We start from the raw sequence: 23,358 nt of genomic DNA on the forward strand, positions 1-23,358 counted from the left end.
CTCAGCCTCGCTTCTTGGCACTCTGTGCGAGGGAAAGACGGAGAAAACACAGTGTCCATAAAGTACGGAAAATGTAGAAACCCCTGACAGTTGTATGGTGTGTCTTGCTTCTCCCACAGAGAGGAAACCACAAAATGGTGAGTCCGGGGGTTTCTTTCCGCACACACACAATATCTGTCAGGATTTTGAGGAATTTTCTGGGAGCTGATGAAAGAAATGTGCTGTTTAAGCCCTGATGTATATTGTACAACCATTCTGTATGCAGTGCTCCACACTGGCAGGTTCCAAAAAAGATTTCCAAAATAAAAGAAACCCAAAGGATTTGAGGGAATTTCTTCTGAGAGGGCAGGTTGGCTTTGAGGGGATGAGAGGCAAAAGGGGAAAATTTGCTTGTATTAAAGAGAAAAGGTACCTGATATCTTTAATAGCTGCAGTTTCCTCATTAATCATTTCACACCTTCACAAGATCACCAATTCTGGTGAGAAATGGGTCGGAATTGTAGCAGCAAAGGGGCTCTTGCCTCCTGAATTTCAGCTTTCTCAGCCCCCATGGGTGGGCAGCATGTGAGGAGGAATCATATAAATAACAGGTTCCCCTCTCTCATGTGTGCTGGAGGACCAAAACTGAGCTGGACAGTGTCAAGAGCCTGACTTGCATGGCCTTCCCAAGACAGGGCTCTGACAGGGCTGTCAGAGGCTGCCCTGCACTCGTGGTGGTTATTGTGGGGATACCTTAATGAACAAGCAGGGAGCTGGTGAAAGTGCATCAGCAAATGGGAGCAGCCTGAGGACAAAGCCCAAAAGATGGTGCAATGTTTTTTTTCTAGCTCTTCTTGTGAGGATTTATTACATTAAAAAATTAATTATTGTTTATTTTTCTTCTCTCTTCCAGGTCCACCTGTAAGTACCAAACTTCTGTGGTTTTAGAAGCTTTGACATGGAGTCTGGGGGCATCATGAGCTTGCAGCCTCCTGTCTGTGGTGTGGCAGCCACCTTTGCAGCCCTGGCGTATCCCAAGCAGCAAGTACTGGGGGAGCTCAGGACTGGGTTGGGGTGGGATTGCTGCTGGCTGTGGCTCAGCAGGGACAGGGACAGGGACAGGGCAGATGCACGTGGTGCAGGGATCTGTGTGTTAGCAGCTGGCCCCTGGGGGAACCGGCTGTGTGCGCCTCACATGCGCGGGGTGCCACGTGCTGAGCGAGATGGGCTTGCAGAAAAGGGAAAGACAGATCACAAACACATGGCAGGAGCTGAGCTGAGCTGAGCTGCAGGGACTTGTTCCCTGCTACTCACCCGGGCTGGCTGAGCTGCTGGGCCTTCAAGTGTAGCTGTGCAACGATCAATTTCAGAGGAAAAATTGTGTTGACAGCTTCCTTTTCAAATGTTAGCTAATGTAAAACCTCAGCACAGACAATTTAGGCTTCAGGAAAATAGCTAGGTTATTGCAGAAATTTTCTTGCGGCTATTACCAGACCCACAGTGAACCAGAAGCAGCAGCACGAGGACTGAAGCCGTGTATTGATATCTCTCAGGATTATAAAGAAACGCTGCATTGTCTCATAGCAGGGTCCTTCCAGAGGAAATGGTTTATATTCCTGTACAATAGAGGGACTATTCAGGGTTTCTGTGGAGGAACATGAGAAGTTACACATACGGTAGTCATCTTTTGTCTGTTCACGCAAAAATGTCTTAAACAGTTTGCAGATGACGTCCTGAGTGGTAGTTGCTGCACAACCTATTTTCTTTGCCCTTTCATCAGGCTGAAATGCTATAGACTCAACTCCCACAGATATACGAGCACAGACCTATTTAATGACAGCAGTCTTCCAAAAAGTTGCACCTTCTAGGCCAAAAGGTCTGAAAGCATTTCACAGCTGGAAGGGCTGATCCACACAAAACCTCAGCGATAGCTCATCCCAGGGGCTCTCAGGGCTGGCTGTTCCAGCATTAGCTGTGGCTTTTTGGGACGAGAGCACGCCCCTGCAGGCAGCTCCAAACTGGAGTCCCTCAATGGCAGTCCCTGCCATCCAGCCTGGGCAGCCCATACGTTGGCACTAAAGAATTGAGGTGGGCACAAAATTGGCAGTGGTGTTGCCATTTCTGTTGTTGCTGTGAGAAATTAGAGAGAAATCACCAGATCAACACAGATGTCTTCTAGAGAGCAGTCAGTGCCTTTGTGGGGTGAGGAAGACACACACTCCAGGCTTCCTCTGCGGCAATAAGGGTGGAAACCTAATATTGTAATGAGAGATTGAAGCCTGGTAGAAGCACAGGGGACCACCAGAGGAGTGCTGACATTATATGCTACTGTATCCAGGCTTACTGCGACCCCTGAACCTGTCTCTGCAAGCAGACTTCTAGGACAGGCTGTGAGAATGCTACAGCCAATGGAAATAACAAGAGGAAGCTGGGCAGACTGAGTGCTCTCAGCCAAAGTGGAATTTGTCTTGGACTAGTAGGACCCTCATCTCATTCAGGACCTCTTGGGTTTCTGATCAGCTGGCAGGTGAAATCACTGTGCTCTTTTGCTCAGTCGCTGTGAGCAAAAGTTCACCTCTGGAAAGCCAAGTGAGTTCTACATGTCACCATAGGGAGTATTCCCCCACCCCTGTGTATTTCTCCTGATTGAAATGGAAATGGTTTTATGAGCAGCAACCTGAGCTCCTTCCTGGCTGGTTGTCATACACATTGTTCTGGATAGTGACCCCAAAGCAATGACCACCCCACATCTCTCTCCCATTTTTGTTTCCCAGCTTGCAGAAGAGACAACACACTGTGTGGCAGGGCTTAGCTCCCAGTGCAGCTGTTGGCTTGGGTGTGGAGATGGGCAGAAATACTCGTTAGAAATGCACTGAGCTCTGCTTGCAGCCTAGGACAGCAAGGACAAGAGCCAGGGAAATGGATGAGCACCACCAGAGCAGCAAAAGGGAACTTCATGTTCTTCTCTTGCCCAATGAACACTAACACCCTTATTCCTGAAGTCGGTGAGGGCTTTGGTGAAGACAAGGGCAACCCGCAGTCATGTAAGATATTTGATGAGATTGGGACTAAAAGGGGTGAAGGAAGGAAGTGATGAAATCCTGCAATAGTCCTTTTGCTGTCTGGACCACATCCGAAGCCAATGATCCTCTCACGGACATTTTCTTTCCCATTTCTGATCATGCAACATTTCTGTGGCAACTGCAGCAATTCCATACATGAAAAAATAATATTTAGCAGATGGAAACTAAGGAAGAAAGTCAAAGCCCTGTAATTAGCTCGTTCTCCGTGGACTTGCAGATACCTTCAGAGCTCGTGCGGAGAGCTGTGGGTAGAGTCGTGCCAAAAGGAGAGAGAACTTCACAAGCAGGAGATTAGGAAACCGAAGCAATCAGAGCTGATGGTCAAGGAGCTGTGGAGAGTTTTTTTAACCATTCTGTTTCCTAAACACTTCCATGTGATTCCATGTCTTTATCAAGCCCTCCTTTTGGAGTTTGAGGCTGGCTTTTGCTGCTTCAGTGTATTTTGTTCCAGGGCCTCACAGAAAGGCCACAGCTCCTGGTAAATATTTCATTATTTGTGTTTCATCCCTTCATTCTTTCTGTCTGACAGTACTTTGATCAGGAGGCCCCCAGCATTCCTAAGGTGGTAGAAAGTAGACTTGCATAAAAAATGGGACATAGAATAGGATATTGCGATCAGGACACGGCCCATACAGAGCAGGGACCACAGGAGCTTTGTAGGTCCAAACTTAACGGGTAGCATGATCCTTGTGAACCCTCCTATGAGTGGGAAACACTACTTTTGAAGATGTCTTTGAGGGTCTGGTTGAAGAGGCAAAGTGTTCAGTGTTCTCACTGATGGGATTTGCTCGTTGCAGTAGGATTTAGAAGGCCTAAGTCACCTTGGGACAAATGCAAAAATCCATAATAACAGTATCTGCATCTGGGTTAGTCATGGCTGAGGAAGGAGCTTTGGAATTACAGCAGTGTGATTTTCTGGTGATGGTTCCCTGCTCCCCAGGCTGTGGCTCACCTGGAGCCTGCACGAGCCATAAGAGGCAGTTTCCCAGTGCAGGAAATGCAAACTGTGCTGCTGGCTCTCCCCTGGCTCAGGACAGGGGCTGCTGCTTGCCTTTCATGCTCTTTTAACTCTGATGTGGGAGCTTCGGGCAGCTTTTCATGACTTTATAACCAACCTACACGGTATCACCCACCCCCAAGTGCTCTTTCCTGGCTGTCTGTCACAGGCAACCTTTCCTTATAAACATCTGGCATTTATTTGCTGTCCTAGAGGGAGCTCCCCCTGTGCTGTAGCCACATTCCAGACACGGTGCCGTCATGTACCACTCCAGGTACTCACAGGGGACCTGACACAGCTCAGCCCCGACCCTGGGCCCTTCCTGCTCCAGCACCAGCCACAGCAGAGACAGAAGAGCAAATTCAGCTTTCACCTCAAAAGCCACCAGGGAAATCAGCCTGGGCTCGGCTCTGGAGGAAAGCAGCATTTAAGGGACTAAAAGCAGAGGAAAGCTCAGTATTTTGTTCTCCAGCAGCCACAAAGTGATGCCAGGGCCAGATGCTGACACCAGGAGCTCCACTCACTGCTGGCACAGTGATAGGCAAATATTAGCAGGACTGAGAACCCACCTAAAACCCTAGAAGAAAGCAGTTTCCCATAATATATCCTCAACAAAACTTGAAATCAAGCAGCTGTTCAGGGTTTCATCCATCTGAAAGAGGTGCTTTTGCAAAGTGTACACGTCTCTTCAGTTTATCACAACATAAGCTGCATTGGAAAGGAATGCCCCCCCCATACCAAACAGCCCCCCCAGCTCTGCAGAGGGAAATGACTGAGCTTCCACCAGGGAATGGTTTGGTCCCAAGCAATGATGTTTGAGTTTGGGATACACAGCCTTTGTGTACACCCAGCAGGACAAACAGAGCTAAGTGCCTTCCCCTCCCAGAGATCTCAGATCCTGTTCACACGCGCTGGCGCTGAACGTGTGGGGAGGCATCGAGAGGTGGCACCGATGGGGCTGGTGTCTCCAGCTGCAGAAACCAGAAAACCAGGTTTGTGTCTACAGACACAGCCAGCCAGGGGCAGGAACGTTCTGTTTTACATAAGGAAACCCCAAACGTCGCTGGAAACAGAACTGAGGGATTATTATCACGTCATTTTTGCAAAATATAGAGTAAAAGCTACATGACTGCTGAAGCCATAATCATCAAGATCCTTTAGCAATGAGCTGCTATCTTCCAGATCTGCACAGCCTTCAGTTTTGGTGACCAGGAATGCAGAGGGGGTAATTTTTTATTTTTTTTTTTTTTGGTAATTGCATAGTACAATTTAGCTGTAAGAGGCAGCCAACTGCCTTGTAGGTAAGTGGGTGAAGAAAATTGTCACTGGTCCTATGTCCATGTGTTTACGAGGCTCTGTCCAGTGTCACCTGACCCAAAGTCATTCCCAAAACCACTGTTAGGATCACTCACATGCTGACAATGCACTGGGAAGTATCTCAGAGGGGTAGAGGACACTGAAAACAGCTGCTCATATGTCTTCTTCCAGACATGCTTTTTCCTGTGTCAGCTTGTGTTCTCACATTTTTCTCTTGCTTCTGGACAGGACAGTGTTTTTAAGTCTAAAAGAATTGTGTTTTAAAGTGATAACTCTATAAATAAATAGCTAACACCCAGATGACTTTGGTCAAGAAAGAGAAAAATGTGACAGTTGGCCACTGCAGGAAGCCAGTTCCCAGGACCTGGATTTTATGAGGTGCTGGAAATAGGGATAGTACTTTGTTTGACTGGAGACTCCTGTCCTCCTTTTGCTGCCTAAATTGCTGTATGTAATTTCTGTTGTGAGATGAGTGGGTTTGTCATATGTGGAAATGAACTGGTGCCTCACACATTCTAAGGACAGGTTCAGGCACACACAAATACATTTTACTCTTTAACTTTCTCCCTCTCAAAATCCCTGGACAATTGCACCACGGTGTGAAGCTGCTGCTGCGGCTTAGTTCAGTTGTGCTGTTTTATAACCTTGCTTTTGACCAGTCACCATTTCCCTCTGATTTTTGCTTTAATTGCCAGGGGGACAAAGGTGCGATGGGAATCCCTGGGCGGCCGGTAAGTCAAACCCTCTTTTCTGTGCCTTATCCTTCCCATTCTCTTCCAGCCCCCAGGATCTGGGGGTGGCTTTCAGGATAATCCTTGTCAGTTTGAGCCAAACTACTCTCTCTGAGCCCCACACCTGAGGGGCTCCCCTGCTCTCAGCAGGGTGACCAGCCCTGCAAGCCACCTACATGCTGGGGAGGTGTTTCCATTTCACCTGCAGTCCTATCCAGGCCCTGCTCTGGTTCAGCATCCCCTTGTCTGGGTGTCTCCTGCTGCCACCTGGTGCACCAGCTGGGCTTGCTAACCCCGGGTTTCCTAACACGCACCCCTGCTTGCCACTGGCAGCTGCCCTGAGCAAAGGGGGCCATGCCCTGCCTGGCTGAGTGCTGGATTGTGGAGCTGCTCCTTGCTCAGGCATCCCGTGGTGAGGATGGGGACGGGGACTGGGGCAGGAGTGAGGCCTCCCTGCTGGTGCCAGCCCCATAGCCAGGGTTGTGGGGGGCAGAGCGTGCCTTTGCCGCTGACGCCTGTGTTTGTGTCTCTCTCCTCTCTCTCTCTCTTCCCTGCACCCTCTTGCATGTGGCTGTGACGGCTGCCACTGACCCAGGGACTAAAGGGGCAATCTGGAGAGAAGGTGAGTCAGCTCCCTGTAGCCTCTAGCACCCCCAAACTGTCCTCCTCTAGGGCCAGCCCAACTCCCCTGTCACAGTCACGGCCACTGCAGCCAGCTTTGGGCTGCTCCATCTTCCGTGTCAGTGCAAGTATATTTCCCAAATTCCTTCCAGGCCACTCAGCCTCCAGAGATGCTGTGTTTCTTGTTTATGACAATTTACTAACAGCCTAAGAGCCAGTGGGCACATGCAGGCCTTCCTTCAAGGCTTCCTGGATTTTAACCATTGACTTTCTCCCCCTCTGGCAGCTCTGCTTGCCCCAGCCAACCTGCAGCTCCCCTCTGCCTCCCAGGTTAGCCTGACCCCTGGTGCAGGTGGGAGCAAGGAGTAAAAGTGGCATGGCACACTCCTATTTCTGACATGGTGGGACCTCTTCCTCCTGAAGAAAGCTGATGGTCTGTGGGACACCACCTCACAGGCTGTTTGCTGTGCAGTGAGTTTTACAAAGTGGTCCTGCTGCTGGCCCGTTTTTGGCATTTCAGTGTTAGTGTATTTTCCCCAGAGCTGTGAGTACCTCCCACCTGGGAGAGCAGGGAAATGGAGGTATTTGGGATTTGTGAATAACTGAATAACAATGTGTAGAAATTAAGAAAGGTTATGGATATTTACCTGACAAGGAAGGTCATCTATGCAGTACCACACCAGACCCATTTGCTCCTATTTATAATAGAGAGAAAAACACAACAAGGAAGGGGGAAAGTAGGATAGAGATTGTTCATCCTTGTGTTCACTGTTTGCTCATTGGAGCCAACCAACATCCAAGAGACCAGAATTTCCCACCTGAAGCCATTCTGCTTTTTTCTCTGCATATCGTTGCATTTGTTTCTGGCCAAAGTTTCCATGAAGGGACAGCAGATAGATACAAACAAACAGTGGAAAAAAATCCCTCCTAATTGCCCCTGCTGCCCCAAAGGCCTCCCTGAGAGCGCTCAGTCTTTGGCAGTCCATAGCTTTGTTTTTCAGAGTGCTTTGCTTTCTTGCAGGCTGCTTGGTTTATGGGATGCTCTGTCCCAAAGCTCCTCAGCCCTGGGCACTTCTGGAGCTGCCTCTCAGGAATACATCATGTTTCCAAAGGGAGTGACACGTCCTGCCCATCACACGCTGTGGGTGGCTGGGAGTTGGAGAGGCAGCTGTTTCCTTTTCCAGCAAGCACTTTGCTTTGTTTTCATCCACATCTCTATTGATTTTGAGAAGTACACAAGAGAGGCATTTCTGGAGTAACCAAATGAGCTGCCTGCAGCTCCCCTTTCCCTGGAGCCCAGCACATCCCTCTTTTTCTTTCTTCTGCAGGACACAACCCTCCTGGAACTCACAGGAAGGAAACTGAAAGGGTTTCAGGCCATCTTTCACACTTGCAATGGGGCAGAACATCTGTTTTGCCAGAAAGTGTTTTATGTGTTTATACTTCTCCTTGCTGTGCAGCTTCCATTTTCTGGCACATCTGAGCAGCTCTCAAGAACATCTTTTTCCCCAAAGTGTCAGGCAGGAGCTGGGGGAGGCCAGAACAGCAGCTGCCCCATGAGCCCTGAAGATCTCACACCTAAGGCACCCACATTTAACCCCATTCTTGACAGGAATATAGTTGTCTTTGTCTTTCCTCTCCTGTTTTCACCCCTTTCCTCTGCTTTGTCTCTCTGCAGGGTGCTCCAGGAGAAGCTGGCATGTCCATCATCGGGCCCCGTGGCCCACCCGTAAGTGACTTTTCTCTCTATTTTTGTCTGATGCAGGATGTGGGCAAGTTACTGGGAAAGCCTTAGGAGGGGCATTAAGACTCAGCATCAGCTGGAAGGAGCAAAAACCCTGTATAATGTGGTTCCCATGCTGAGCCAGCCTTGGTTTTATACTGCTATTATATACTATATATAATGAAATTGTAGCTCATGTTCCAGGACAAATGAGGAAGCCTTCCCTTGGCAAGGAAACCAGAGTCCTGCATTTAAAAGGAAGAAGTGTATTTCCTTTGTGTAACAGGGCTGATATCACTTTTGGAGAAAATTTGCCCTTTGCCTGGCTGATTTCAGCCTTTGGTTTAATCAGCAGGGACCAAGCCCCCTGATTTTACTGATGGGCAGGATCAGAGCTAAGCCAGTGACTGGGGGGCTCACAAAGACAAAGCGTGGTTCAGAGATCCTTGTCATGCACCCAAAATCTTGGAAGCTCTTTGTCAGCATGGTCACTGCTTATCTGGCTGAGAAAAGGCAGGATTTTGCACCCTCTTCCAGTAAAAGTGTCTCTTACAAGGTGCAATGAGTCAGCCAGACAAAACTTGTTGCGAGGACGGGGTCATAAAAAAAGACCCGGGTGAAGGGTTGGAGTGTTTGTGTGCCCTAAATGCTGGATGCTTCTTGCACTGTGGCTCGGCCATCAAGCCTCTGCTTTTGTGTGGGTGCAGCCAGAGCTCTCCACTCCATCCCTGCACAGCCTCCACCGGAGATTTCCATGAAAAAAGACCTGGAGATTCAATTCTCTCCCTCCCAGTGGGCGCTTCCGATTGTGATTAACCTGTGAAGAGCACCGTCCTTGACCTGCAGAGAGGATGGGCTGCTGGCAGCCTTTGTTTCACAGCGAGGTCAAGTGAGACGGACCCAGGCAGTGCAAACACTTGGCTACATCTGGCCTTCCAATTAACTTCCCAAAAGCCCCATGACAAGTGTTTCTAATGAAAACCAGCTTTGCTGGTCCCCGGGCCCACCTGCCGGGGATGCTGCAGTTTGGGAAGCGACAGAACCAAAGCCCAGGACCCAAATGGGTCTCCCCAAGGGTTTTATGCCTGGCAGATGGTCCCTGGCCACGTGTCCAGGCAAAGAACAGGGGCTGGCAAGTCTCTCAAGCCAAGCTCTGAGCAAGACCACCCTGCTGCACAAACAGCAGATTTTGGAGGGTAAGTGCCCCGTTGTTTTTGCTGTTTCTCACAAGCTCTGGCTCTGAACAGGGTAATTATAGTGATCAGAGGGAGAAGCCATCAGGTCCTGTCCTTGTAGGTCCTGCAGAGCAGACAGTTTTATTGAAGGACACGTGCTTGGCCTGCAGGACAATTTTGTCTGCTTTGCTGCTGTTTGGGAAAGTGCAGAACACGTTGCGTCTTTAAAGCAGCAGACAAATTAGGTGGCAAAAATTGTCTAAAATGGGGTTTTGCCTGCACCAGTCAAAGCCCTGAGGTGCCAGGAGCAGCCCAGCTCCACACTTTCCCCTGCAAAGCCTACTGCGAAGATGATCCCGTTTCCCGGGGAGCTGGTGATAGGTCAGAAGGATGGCTGAGCACCGAGGACAAACACGGAAACCCTGGCCAAGGGGCCACTGGGAAAGATGTGGGATGACAAATAGTTTCCAGATTTCTGTTTGGAGGTTGAAGTTTTTGCCGGAGCTCAGAGCTGCTGAGCTCCTGGCCAGAGAGGGACAGCGCACCGATAGTGGCAGAAACAGACGGTCTCCATGATCTGGCAGCTCCCAGGATTACATACTTCATACAGTCAACATTTTAAAAAGGAGACAAGGAAAACCAGCCACCCAACAAAAACAGTCTCTTGGAATGGCTCGCTGCTGAACTGTTGTCTTGGCGTGATACCGTGCAAATCATCCTGCTGTCCTCCAAGGGGAGAGAAGCAGCAGTCTGTAGTCTACAGAGGAAGCCAAATTGCACCATTTCCAGGTTTTCTCCCTAATTCTTTTTTTAGCACTTTTTGTCAGGGAGGTGTCCAACAGGGAACCAGAATTCTGGCTAGGATCTTCTCGCTTCTTGCCTTTTCAGAAGCCAGCAGTGGACAGATCCTTTAATTTATAGCCTATCTTCCCTCCTGGTCACTGGCCAACGGGGCCAGGTGGTTTTGTGTGTATCTTGCAAAGCAAAGCTGACCAAGTTCAACTTTGCAGAACTAAAGAAATGGTGCAAACGTGATTAGGTCCTGCTAGCATTGCACAGCAAACCAGAACTCCTGACTGTGATGTGAGGGATTCTGTGCTGGGGGCATCCCTCAAACCCTGCAAAGAGGCTGTTTGGGCCCATCCTCTGCAGGGATAAACCCTCAATGAGTCTGTCTCTCTGCAGACAGAGGAGATGTTACCTGAAGGTGAAGGTTTTCCCTATCAGTGCAACTCTGAGGTCTCCCAAAGGATTGTTATTGCTTCACTGTGGCAAACCTCAGCCTCACAGCCCAGCAGCCCCATTTCTTCCTTGCCCTTCCCTTCCCTCAGCATCACATGGGATCACTCTAGCTTAAGGCAGAGACCCTGTTTATGCCCAGCTCTATCCTGGGAAACTCCAGCAGTCCACTCATGGTAGCTCAAATTGCTGAAGACAGCATTTTTTTCCCCCAGAATGAGAGAAGACATAAGGAAGCTGGGCATTTTGGCATGCCAGCCCAGCTTTAGGGCAGGCAAGATGCCACAGTGGTCAGCTGATGAGCGTGGCACAGGATTTACCTCATCCGGCTGCTTCTGTCCACATGAGACTGCTGCAAGATCTGCTGAAGTCTGGGCCAGATGGACCATATGCTTCCTGACCTTTTTCTTTTTTAAACAGATTGGAAAATCCTGAAATGAAGTGGTATCTTTCTTGGGATACCAGCAAAGCTACAGTAGCTGTGACCTGGGATGTCACAAGCCCCAAAAATTGAAGAACCATGAAAAATTAACAGCCAGCACATTTTCTCTTTTATTGGTGTTTTTAAGTAGGGGATGAAGAAGCTGCCAAACACATCCCAAGCCAGTGTTTGCTGTACCTGATCCCAAACTGGTAGCCACAGCTAGCTAGCCAGGAAAGGGCAGGGGGAAAAGCTGTGGTGCTCATGTTCCTCTCATCACACAGCCCAACTCTCCTTTTTGTCTTAGCTCTCAGAGGATAAAAATAAAAAGAAAAGAAACAGAAGAGGGGAAAAAAATCACCTCCAGAATTATTTCTGAGCAAAATGAATGAGCTGAGATATAAGATGAGGGCTGGAGGAGGAGAGGGATGGTTGTATTTAGACACCAGTGACCTGCAGGGCTTGTCTTGCACAGAACAGCACCCTGCATTAAACATCTCAGGTTTATGGCAGCAAGAACTGCCATAAAATGAGCTCAGCCTCTGGAATATACTCCAAAAGCCTAACATATGGGCTAGGGACACCCATTTAATTAATGGAGAAACTTAAAGGAAACTGCCTGCAATCCAAACTGGAGCTGCTCCAGCCTTTTCTTGGCCCTGTACAAATTGGAGTGGGGATGAGAGATTTCCCCTCCTTCCCAAGACACTTTCCCCTTGGAGGGGAGTTGGGTATCTCTTCAGAGAGTTGTAGGATAATTGGTCAGAGGCTGGAGGAAAGGCTCTGTAGAGAGGACTTAGGATCCATCAAAATTCATTTGAGTTCCTCTAAAGTGCTGTCTCTGTTTCATCCTTCCCAGGGACAGCCTGGAACAAGAGGTTTTCCTGGATTCCCGGTAAGTGCAGCTCTGAATTTATGAGGTACGGATGTGTGGTACTACTAGGAAGCCTCCTAAGTGCTTGCTGTAGCTCATCATTCCTTCCTGAAACCAGTGACCTGATCTGATATCACTGGAAAAAGCAGTTTTTTCTTCATTTGTTTTTCTGCTACTTTTTTTTTTCTTCTTTTAAACAATACTTAGGGAGAAAAAAAAAAACAAAAAAAAAAAAAACTACTAAACCAAACCACACAACTCTGAAAGGAAATTAATTTTAAAAAATCCCCAAGTGTTAAAATAACAAAGTTAAAGCCAGATCTGTTGAGTAAAAGAAAATCATCCTAAGAAACACCCCTATCCCAAACAAGGAAAACAACCCCTGTGGAGCCTGTTTCTCATCAAACAGTACCTTCAGCATGGGCTGAGCTGTGTGTCACCTCTTCCCTGAGACACTTTTATTATTCTGTCACTTGCAAAAATTCCTCTTCCCCCAAAGGCGGGTGCCCTTTTCAATCAAAGTCCTGAGAAAACTGCCGATGTTCAACTGGTTTACCCAACACTGTAAAATTTTAAATTCTGAGATTTATTTTTGCAAATTGCCTGTGAATCCCTCCTTGTTTCTGTTCCCGTGTCCAGCATTGCAGGTCCCTGCTGAAGCAGTTTGAAATCTGGGCTGGTTTTCAGTGGGCCAGGGACCTCACATCACCCCAGCCCACGCAGTCCTGTGGCACACAGTGCTTCCTGGGGCACATGGACAAGATGTACAAGATGCTGGGGAAAGCATTTCTCATCATTTTTCCTCTTTTATTTCAGGGCCCTATTGGCTTGGATGGCAAACCGGTAAGCAGAGAACTCTGCAGGCTTCTGCCCTGCCTCCTGCTGGTCCCCCATGGGCTGGAACCTGGGTGTTACACCCTGTGTTTGAAGGGGATTGTTTTGCAATGCCATGCACATGCAGGGATTAAAACAAAAGGAGGAGGTTGGCAGGCAGCAGGATGCCACAGATGCCTTGGGGGAGATGCAGGAGTCGGGAGATGAAGGAAGGCAGAGTATGGCCTGTTCCTTTCTAGGTAAATCTGCAAACTGGGAGTTCATGGGTGCAGCAGTCTGGCTGCTGTGGGGAAAGCCTTAGCAGGCACTCCCACCAGAATCAGGCAGAGCAGGTCCCTGAGGTATCAGCCCTCTGCCTCAGCCAACAGCTGCTGTACCAAAAAGCTGCAGTAGAGGAGGAAAGGATCCTGAAGACCTCTGTGAGACCTCCATGCTGTCCTTAGAGATTTGCAGTAGAAACCCAAGTTATTCCCATCCTTCAGAGGTGGGCACAAATGAGCTCCTTCTCCATGAACCCAGTGGGCATGAAACCCATAGCTCCATGCAGCAGCCATGCAGCAGCCATGCAGCCAGGCTCCCCACCACACTCCTCCAGTGCTGCAGTGGAGAAGGAGCTGGTAGCTCACGCCTCTGGCTTCTCATTTCCTGGTTTTGCCACGAGGAACTTCACCCCCAAGAGAGATGTGGCAGCCCCTTTCTTGTTCTGCTCTAGGGACACACACTTCCCTCAGCAGAAGCTGTTAAATCAACATCACCTAGAGTCTGCAGAGGCCAAAGCTGACGTGTGTTTCCTCTCTTTTGCAGGGGCATCCTGGACAGAAGGGAGAGATGGTAAAAATGCATCTGTTTGTGTGTGGGTGATGGGTTGGTTTGCAGTGACGATGTGCCTCAGCTGGAAACAAGCTCAGGGGCAGGGTAGCAATCTTACCTCAGCTGATGCACTGGCTGCATCCCTAATTCTGTAACTTCATAATAGCAGGGCTGGGATGCATGTCTGTAATTTTTGCATTATGGCTAGCACATTCGTCATGTCACAACAGCAACTCTCTACTTAGGCATGGGATGTGTTTTCCTTGCACTTAGCAATTATGTTCTTTAAATATATTCTGGGAGCTGACATTTTTTGTGGTTGGCCTCATAGGACAAGTAAAAGTTGATGGAAAGATTTCTGAAAACCCATCTGGCAGCTTTCAACTTATCTAACAACAACCAAAAAAAGCATGTTTTTTGTATTAAGTGTGGTTCCCCCACCACACACCCTCTTGAAGCTCTGTTTCATATGTGCATCATACTAAAATGCTTTTGGTGGAAAATGATAAACTCAGACTGCGCTTTATGGAAGCCCAAATGCTGTCTTGTTCCTCTTGACATCTCTGATAATGAAATCCCAAATACGAGTGTGTCAAGAGGGAGGCCCTGTAGTCACCTTCGCTCACTGAAGTGTTGAATGTTTTCTTCTGCTAATTCTGTAATTCTGCTTTTTGAGCCTGCGTGTCACTGTAGCCCTCTGGCAAGCACATGTTGGAGATCCCCCTCCTCACTCCCCTGTTGCACAATCCCAGCTCAGGCTTCAGTCCTGGCTGCCTCTGGTTCCATCGCAGAGCGTGGCTGAGGAGATGCTGTCAGCTGAGGTCCTGGGAACAATAAGGGTGTGTTTTCCCCATGATTTTTCCCCCTCTCCTTTTAATTTCCCCCCCCCTGTGGCGCAGCCGGAGCATGTGTGCATTTTTCACTCCTCCAGAGTAACAAAGCCAACCCGAATCTCTCTTGGGAATTTTCTTCATAATTGTTTTTGGAAGCTCAGTTTTTCACCTACTCCATACTCTGTCTTTTTGTCACTGTAAATGGCAAATCATCCCCTGTTAAATTCTGTGTTTCTTTAAAGGGTGCTGCAGGTCCCAGGGGACAGCCTGTAAGTATCTCTCCCCCGAATCCCTCTCCCCTTGCATTCTCTGAACTCCTTCGTTTACTGAAGCCTTTTTTGATCCCTTTTCTCTTCCAGGGACCCCCAGGACAAAAAGGAGAGAAGGTAATTTCAATGAGGGCCTAGTTAAAAGTGAGGAAGGGACTTGGTGCTGCTTGATGTGACTGTGAGTGAGGAGTACCAAGAGCAGAGGGCTCAGGGGATGGGACGGGAGGCAGGGTGCTTATCGGGTGCAAATTGGCATGGCTGCACTGAGTGTGATAGAGTCACAATGATTTGCACCGTCTGGCTCTGACCCCGCGTGCCTATTTTGGTCGCCTCTGTTTGTGGTTTCAACTTTTTCCTTTTTAATCCCCTTCTTTCGCAGGGTCAGTGTGCAGAGTACCCGCACAGGGTAAGTCATTAGCGTTATTATCCTCTGTCCCGTGCCTTCCTGCATGTTAATCCTCCTTGGTCTGAGTGGCTTTTTGTCGGAGGTAGGGATCGTTCCATTAACAAGATGCGTCATCCGGGCCCCGGGGCAGTGCTGGGCTGATGGATGCGTTGCGCAGAAAAGCAGCAGATAAGGTTTTCCAGGAGGGATGTTGGCTCCCCGGTCTGTGTTCCTGCCCACCAGAGCTGACCCCTGGATAGCTGCTGTCAGTTCTGCTTCCTGGAGACCCTCCTGTGCTCTGTGCTCTGTGCTGGAGAGGGGAGGATCCACATCCTCAGCCCAAAGCCCGGTGAAACCTGGGGGTTCTGGAGGAGCAGAGGTCACCCACTCATGCCTTGAGCTGCTGCACTGGCTCCGTGCTGTCTTCCTTGAAGACCTGGGGAAAACTCCATCATCATTCCTCCCTTTTTCTTCTCCCTCTGCACAGAGACAAGGAGAATGCTCCCAGGGTCCCTGAGGGTGACCCTGGCCATGGTGCTCTGTCACCTCCCCAGTGAGCTGGTCCCCGTGCTGGTCCCCATGCTGGTGGAAAATCTGCCTGAGTGGGAGGGTTGATGGCAGCAACTGTTTAATGAAAGCCAGGATGTTGCCCCACCTGCTCCTTCATCTTGGCCTGGCCAGCAAGTGCTGCAGCCAAGAGTGGAGAGAGAACATCATGGGGCTGGAGGGGATTTAACCAGTTCTAAAAACAACCAGAGTGCTGAAAATCCACTGGAAATGCATTGGAACGACATCATATGAAGTGGCTGGAATTTGTAATCTGGGTGTACAGGGAGGCAAGCTTAAGAGCTTTCTGTTTATTTTTGATGGGCCTGTGGATAATCAGCTGGGCTCTGGGCCCTGGCCCGGAGGGAGCAGGGTTGGAGCAGCAGAGGCACTGCAGAGAGAGCTGGGCTGGCAGCAAGGGACCAGGGGCTGTGGGGAGGTGCCAGTCCGTGCAGTAACAGCCGCTCAGCTGTGTTTATTTAGCGAGCAGCTCACTCGATTGTTATGTTAAAAACAAGCCAACAACAGTGGTCACCCAGCAGTGTCCTGAGTTCCTGTTACAGCCCGTGGCTCTGAGTGTCCCAGTGCTCAAGGTGAAGAGCAGTGGCAGGACCCAGAGCAGCACTGGGAAGGGAGCTGGTGTGAATAGCCTGGGGGCAGAGGCACTGCTGGTTTGGTGGGTCAGGGTTGTAGGGTGGCTGGTGAGCTGCAGGAAAAGGGTGGGTGCAAAGCCTCACATCCTGGCAGCGTTCCCTTGCCTCTCGTGGTCTCATGAGGCCCCAAGCCCAGCAGTATAAAAAGCCCGTGAGTTGTTCATGGCTGAGACACGCTCACAGGAAGGGTGACTGTCCTCAGATCAACCCAAGGACAGGCTGTCCTGACCTGCAAGTTCATGGAGCCAGAGGCACAGACCAGCCAGCAGAAGGTGCAGTTCTCTTTCTTCCTCCCTGAATGAAAATGAGGATGGGCCTTGTTGCAAAAATGCGACACTGCTGACAGAACTGCAATTAATTCTTGCTTTTCTGTTTGATAAGGCTCTTTGTCAGATGTTCTGGGTGAGGAAACGAAAACCAGCAGCCTGACAAACCAGGGATGTTGTTTCAGTTTGGTTTCATATTTGTTTTCTTAGGAAGGAAATACAAGGTTAGGATATGTGCCTTGGCTCTTGTAGATTCCTATTTTTTTGCCTGCATGAGTCTGTGTGGCCTGCACTGCTGTGAGGGATGAGCCCATGCATGGGTGCTGCCCATTCAGGGTGAGAGGGCCCCTCAGGCTGCTGCCAGGTGCCACTCAGGGAAACCATGAAAGCCATGCTGTCTGGCTCTCAGAAATGCTGTTTGTGTCTCTGACTGACCCTGTTTGTCTGGTGTGTGTTCCCTGTCCCCAGGAGTACCTAAGTACCACACTCGCAGCCCTGCGCTCTAACCAGATCCTTACGCTGAAGGTTTGTGGGTAGCACTCTCAGGGGATCCAGTTCTGATGCTCGAGGTTACAGATCCAATATTGCACGCTGCCTTCTGAAAAAACTTCCCGTTGGGACACAGAGGGGGCAGGGCAGGAGCTAGGTGGAAGTGCCTTCAGGTTTCTTCTCACCTGAATCCATTGCAGGGTCTTGTCTTGCCTGTTTTCAGGACTGGTTCTCTCCATTTTCCTCCTTATCCTTTCCAGCATCCTCCCTCAGCTCCCCTGTAAGCTGTATGATATTTCAGATACCCTTCAGCATTTAAGCAGCCAGGCAAAGCCTGCTTAGCTGGCTCTCCTGAGCTAAGGGGCCTCCTGCACTGTCTTTTAGAAAGGGGAGGTTTGCCTTTGGGTAAAATGAGCCCTGCTGAATTTCCAGCACCACTGCTTTTGGAGTGAGAGCTTGTGGCTGTCTGGATCAGTGCATTTGAGCACAACCACCTAATCATGATGCTGCAAAATTGGGTTACTGCTTCTCTTTGCATCAGGACTGGATCCTTGCTTTAACTGCACACATGAAGTACAATGTCTAAAGGGAATAAATGTGCTCCTTGGAAGTGTATGGTTTCTGTGGTGGGACACCTGTGGGCACACCTCTGGGGTCTGAGTGCACAGCTCACGTGGGGAAATGTCACACACGGGCATGTTTTTGTGCCCAAGCACAGAAAGGCTCTCTCATCTCTCCCTATGTAAATCAAGAGCAGCTTCAATGGAAAACTGATAGGAACAGGAAAGTGGATCAGGCCAGGGCAGCATTCCTGGGCCTGGAGCCGACTGGTGGGTGCCAGGGTGACAGCAGCGTGCATGCAAGTGGAAACTGGATACAGCAAGAGGATGAACAAATGCTCCTGAGCTTTAGTGCATTTGATTTCTGTGTGTCCTGGTCAGCTCTGTGCCCTGAGGCAGCATTCCTGGCTATAAGCAGTCAGAAGGTGATGATACTGTTGAGCAAGGAAAAACAAAGCACAGGCTGCCAGGGCAATGCCCTACTTAGGTGTCCAGCTCCCAGGCCTGGTCCTGTCCCTTGGCCGTGGTGGTTGTGTGTGCCAAGTTAAGTGAACCAAGCCAGGACTTCTGTGCTGACCCCAGCCAGCCTTTCTCTGCTCCCTTCCACACCTGGAGGAAGGGTGATACCAGAGATACACTGGGTTTCCTGTAAGAGAGCTGGAAAACTGCACTTGGAAAACCTGGAGAAAATTGTAATTCTGATAGATGCCCCAACTCTGATGATGATGATAAGTTAAGAGAAACAGACCCGTTGCTGGACACCCCAGCAGAGCCAGCGAGGGATGCCTTGCAGTGAGCACTTCCCAAGGAGATCAGCAGAGCTGAGTTGGAGATCCTCTGGCTGTTTCCAGGCAGAGGGAGCTGTGAGAGCTCTGTGCAGTGGGATGGTATTGAGTGGGCACCCCAGAGCTGCCAGGCTGTGCCCCTGTGAGCAGCGCCAGGAGCTCAGAGGTGTGCCAGCAGGTACCCGCCCCACGCCGCTCTCCTGCCAGGCTTCATTTTCATGGCAGTCTCTCTGTTCCCCCCTTCTCTGGTCTCTGTCCTGGCTGCTCTGTGACTCTCCATGCCCTCATGGCCTCCTTTGCCCTGTGACCTTCTGGTTTGATCTTCTTCAGCTGCTGCCTCTCCTCAATTCAGTGCGGCTGGCTCCACCTCCGGTCATAAAGAGACGCACTTTCCAGGTAGACTTCTCCTCCTTGTTGCCTGTTTCTGAGCTTATCCCAGTGCTTGCAATTCATCAGCTTGCTACCTGTCTTTCTTCCCCTGCAGAGGGCTTTCCAAGAGTTTCAGGCAGAGCTGAGGGACTTCCTTGAAAGCGGAGGAAACCTTTGATGTGATAATGTTGCTAAAAAGAAATGCGGTGAAGGCAGATTTTTGGACTAAAAGAAATGGGCCATGAAGCTTTTCTTGGGGCTGTCGACAAGCAGCCTCCTCCCTTAAGGAGTCAGTTCCTGCATATTCAATCTCCAGAAGAGGTTGGAAGCCTCTTGCTGAAAGTCATCTAATGTCTGTGAAATTTAACTGAGATGAATGAATAGGCAAACGCTTCTTCTAAGGGCTAGTCTAGTCTGAGGCACTTGGGGAAATGTGTTTAAATAAGCTCTTAGAATGGTTTCATTAAATTGCATTAAATCTTTGCGTAAACACATTTATTTTGGTTTCCAGGGCCATAATTCATGTTTAGTTTATTTTGGGAATGAATTCATAAAGTGAATTACGGACATATGAATAGTGAATAAGAGTGTCCATAGTCAGAGTTCATGTGGCTTTTAATGAGCCCACTTTATGCTCCCTCATTCCATCAGCTGGGATTAGCTTTCCCGTGTGGACAAACTGCTGCAGTTACCCCGCTGAAGTGTGCTGGGCACTCTTTATTGAGTGCCTGGGTTTTGTCACCCTGCTGCCTGTCTAGACAGTCGGATGCCAGCAGGGAACTGCAGGATGCAAGAGCTTTACCATGAGGTGCCTGGTCCTTGCCCAGCTCTGGATGGATCCTGAGCACGTGAGGCCGCGGTTTCAGCTAGGTTTCTATCGATTCAGCACTCACACCACACAGAGCCCCACGGATTGTGCTGTTTGCCCTTCAAAGTGACAGTCTGGAGAGCCAGGCCAAGGACTGACCTCTTGGGAAGGCTTTGAAAGCTGAAGTTCCTCTCCAGGATGAAGTGGGAAACTTGAATAGCTGCCCTGCATCCTGTCGTCAGCCAGGGCTGCAAATTCCCTCTGTCCTCAGAGGAAAACTTCACCGGAGTTTTTGCCATGATCCGTTTTGCCTTTGCTGTATTCATTCTCTAAAAGCAACAGGGTGGGGTCTGCTCCTGCAGATCTGCCAGCACCAGGCAATTCCAGGAGCCCAGCCTGTGAGTAGTAAGGAAAACAGTGAGGCTGCAGAATGGATGTTAGAGAGGAAAATCCTGCTGCTAGCTCTGAGCACATCGGCAGGAGTGCTTTGCCCAAGGCTTAGCTGAGCATGGGCCTGAGTGAGTGGGCTCCTCTGTGAGGAGGCTGAGCAAGCATTGTGTTGCTGGGGTGCAGGCTGGTGTTTAAAAGAACTGAAAAATAGTTCCAGTCGACAGCTAAAAATATAGAATGACAACCGAGGAAAATGACACCTGATCTCCCACTTACTGTCCGTTTAGCTCTGTGGGGGTCCTTTTGTGCTGAACACATTAATGAGGCTATAATGATGTGGTGATAACACTTGGTGTGTTCAGGGATCTGCAAGGACGGGCACTTGCCTAAACAAAGCCTGCAGTGCCCAGGACAGCAGAGTGAGGGTGATGCAAACGGGCCTTGGGGTGGTGAGCTCCGTGCAGCCGCTCCCTGTGCTGGGGCAGGGCTCCTGCTCTGCCGTCTCTCCTACCAGCACTCTGTTCCAGAACCATGCTGCACTTTAGTGCCCGAAATTGCCCTAAATTTGGAGCATGGACTGGGCTGGCAGAGAGTAGCTGAGGTGGGAATAGAGAGAGAGCCAAAGTGAGATGGGCAAAGCCCCCTTTGCCTTCCCATGGTGCACCCACACTGGGGGTGATATAAGATGCAGTGGGAGGGAAGTCTTTGAAGGTGGAATGGGAGGGCAAGGCAAGAGGAAATCTAGAAATACATTCCAGTGTCCTCCCAGCATCTTCATTAGATCCAAATTACCTTCCATATTTAAAAGCTATGAGACCATTTACTGTTGAACGGCACTGAGTGTGGAGGATAAGGAAGCTTAGGAAAGAACCTGCATTCCCTTGCAAGGGCCACAGGATGAATGAAGATCCCCTTTGAAAGTGGGGAGAAGCAAGGGCACCCCTCCTGCCTGGCCCTGCAGGCTTCCCAGCGTGGGCTGAGGGTTGGGCAGTGAGGCGCAGGAAAGGAAAGGGCTGTTGCTCCACACATGACCCAGCTTCTCGTGAGCCTGGCCCACGCGCTGGAAATTTTCTTTTAAATAGAGCTGATGGCAGAAAGGATGAAATTTGCAGCTTATTACTTTCATTTATCATTCTAAATAAAGCAAACATCCCTGTATCTGCATGTTTCACTGAAGGCAGCCAGGATAAACAGCGCATTTGGTAGGAACGCAGGGGACAGATTTCGTGCATTTTCCTTCAGTGTGTAAGTCTGGAGAGAGGATAAATGCAGCAGAGACCCGACTGCACACCCACTGATTTTTAACTGAGAAACAGCCATGTTTGGGTTCTAGCTTCCCATGGACCCACCAAGGGAAGTCTTTCAGATTTGAATGGGATCACTAGCAGTAGGCTCTCACGTTTTATCTAGGGAGGTGAGCCTAGAGAGTGAACAGCTTGGCACGGGTGCCACAGTGCCCTAGGAGCCGGATTCATCAATTCTAGATCAGCAGTCTGGTATTCAAATGTGCTGCTTCCAGCCCACTGTCTCCTCCGTGCCGCCTGGTGCCACGTGCAGCCCCAGATGACATTGCTGAGGCATGAGCCACGGGCACCGAGGGGCACTGGGGGCCTGGGGAGGAGCTGGCTCCAGCAGCTCCCTCTCGCAGAGCTCAGAGGGGCAGGTGGCTCAGCAGGCACTGCCTTGTTAAATCCCAGAGAAACAGGCTCTGCCTGGTGTCCATGGGCTGCCTTGGCTGGCCTCCAGGAATGCCATGATGATCCTGTTATTTTCTTTGGGGTTTGTGGCATTTCTACTTTTGGTTGTCGGCAAAACGGAGGGATTGTTGTCCAACAAATATAGGATGGGGGAAAAAACTGGCTGAGGTGGCTCTGCCTGGAAGTGCCAGTGTCGTCACAGGAGGCTTTGCTTCACATGTGACTGTCAAGTGCTTTGGAAAGCCTCCTCAGAGACTCAAGAGATGTTGGTCTTTGACACATAAATTTTACTTGGCTGGCTCAATGAAGAAAAAGGTCTCTTTGGGGCTGCTCTGTCATCACTAGATCTGTCTAGAAGGGAGCTCTGAGCTGGTCACCTCAGATGTCTTTGCAAACCTTTGGGTGCTGGCTCCTGCTTCCCAGGCAGCCCAGTGTCCTCAGCAGGGCTCTCATGGCTCTTGGAAACCTCTCCTGTCAGAAACCTGGCACTTGCTTCTGTCTCCTCTGCTTCAGTCAGGCTGGGCTGCCTGGGCCCTTGGGGTGGTGGTGTGAAGGGTTTGCTGTGCCTGCTGTAACTCTTGTTTTACAAACTGCAGGGTGAACAAGGACAGGCAGGGATCCAAGGGCCCCCGGGGCCCCCTGGCCCACCAGGGCCCCCTGGACCAGCTGGACCTGAAGGAATCCCGGGACGTCCTGGGCCAGTTGGACCCCCTGTAAGTCCTTAGCAAAACTGAAATGCTTCTGCTTCCCCATCCCCTCGGGCACAGGCTGCTTCCTCTGGCCTGTGTTGCTGCTGGTGAAGCTGAGATAGCCAGGACAGGAGGCTTGCAGAGAATGTGGATGTGGGGACAGGAAGAGGTTCCGGGGAAGGAGAGGGAAGGCAGAGATGGGACCTGGGCACTGCTGCTATCTGAACACACAGGGGGTGACACCAGGCTCATTTCCTCCTCCTCCTCAGCCCTGCAGATGGCCCCGGGGAGGAAGTAACAGTGGGGTGTAATTGTCTGCTCCCTGCCACCCCTTTGAAGTCCTGTCCCTGTCCTAGCAAGCAGCTGAGGAGGGTGGGAGCAGAACCACCCTTATGAAACAAAACCACTGCTGAACGGCAGGGGACAGAAAGTGCTGCTAATGTGCCTCTCTCTTGCCACAGGGCAGAGCAGGAGAACCTGGGAAGCCTGGCAGAGATGGAAAGGTGGGTACCAGAGTCCAGCTCTGTTCCTGGGAGCTGCAAGGGCCAACGTGCCACTCTGGCTGTGCAGCCACTGGGAACTAAAGGAGCTTCCATCTCCAGCAGTTTTCACAAGGCCTGCTAGCAGGAAAAGCAAGTCTCATCCCTGGAGGCAAATGCACCTCTCCACACACAATACAGGGGTCAGCACCCTCATTTCTTTCTGAGAGATCCTCATCTCTCTCTGAGGAGCCAAGGGCAGGATGGCTAAACACCTGAATTGCCAAAGCAGGTGGCAGAGGCATCAGAGCATATCTAGAGCAGTTTTCCTTCCCT

General features: G+C 50.0%; 1 protein-coding gene across 2 annotated transcripts in view; it reads left to right on the forward strand.

Moving 5' to 3' along the window:
- The first annotated feature begins 895 nt into the window (after positions 1-895).
- The window catches only part of LOC134422247 (collagen alpha-1(XIII) chain-like), a 61,501-nt gene continuing 39,038 nt past the window's right edge, over positions 896-23,358 (forward strand). Inside the window, exons 1-13 of one of the 2 annotated variants that reach the window (XM_063164228.1) lie at positions 896-900; positions 6,072-6,107; positions 6,703-6,729; positions 8,407-8,457; positions 12,146-12,181; positions 12,977-13,003; positions 13,799-13,825; positions 14,880-14,906; positions 14,997-15,023; positions 15,286-15,312; positions 17,225-17,281; positions 22,451-22,567; positions 23,005-23,046. In XM_063164228.1, coding sequence (XP_063020298.1) covers positions 6,087-6,107; positions 6,703-6,729; positions 8,407-8,457; positions 12,146-12,181; positions 12,977-13,003; positions 13,799-13,825; positions 14,880-14,906; positions 14,997-15,023; positions 15,286-15,312; positions 17,225-17,281; positions 22,451-22,567; positions 23,005-23,046 — 486 coding nt within the window. In that variant the 5' untranslated portion in view covers positions 896-900; positions 6,072-6,086. Of the gene's footprint in view, positions 901-6,071; positions 6,108-6,702; positions 6,730-8,406; positions 8,458-12,145; positions 12,182-12,976; positions 13,004-13,798; positions 13,826-14,879; positions 14,907-14,996; positions 15,024-15,285; positions 15,313-17,224; positions 17,282-18,920; positions 18,987-22,450; positions 22,568-23,004; positions 23,047-23,358 lie in introns of both variants that reach the window. The other variant, XM_063164230.1, reaches the window with a different exon arrangement.

This window comes from Melospiza melodia, chromosome 9 (assembly GCF_035770615.1).
Source record: "Melospiza melodia melodia isolate bMelMel2 chromosome 9, bMelMel2.pri, whole genome shotgun sequence".
Lineage (NCBI taxonomy): Eukaryota > Metazoa > Chordata > Aves > Passeriformes > Passerellidae > Melospiza > Melospiza melodia.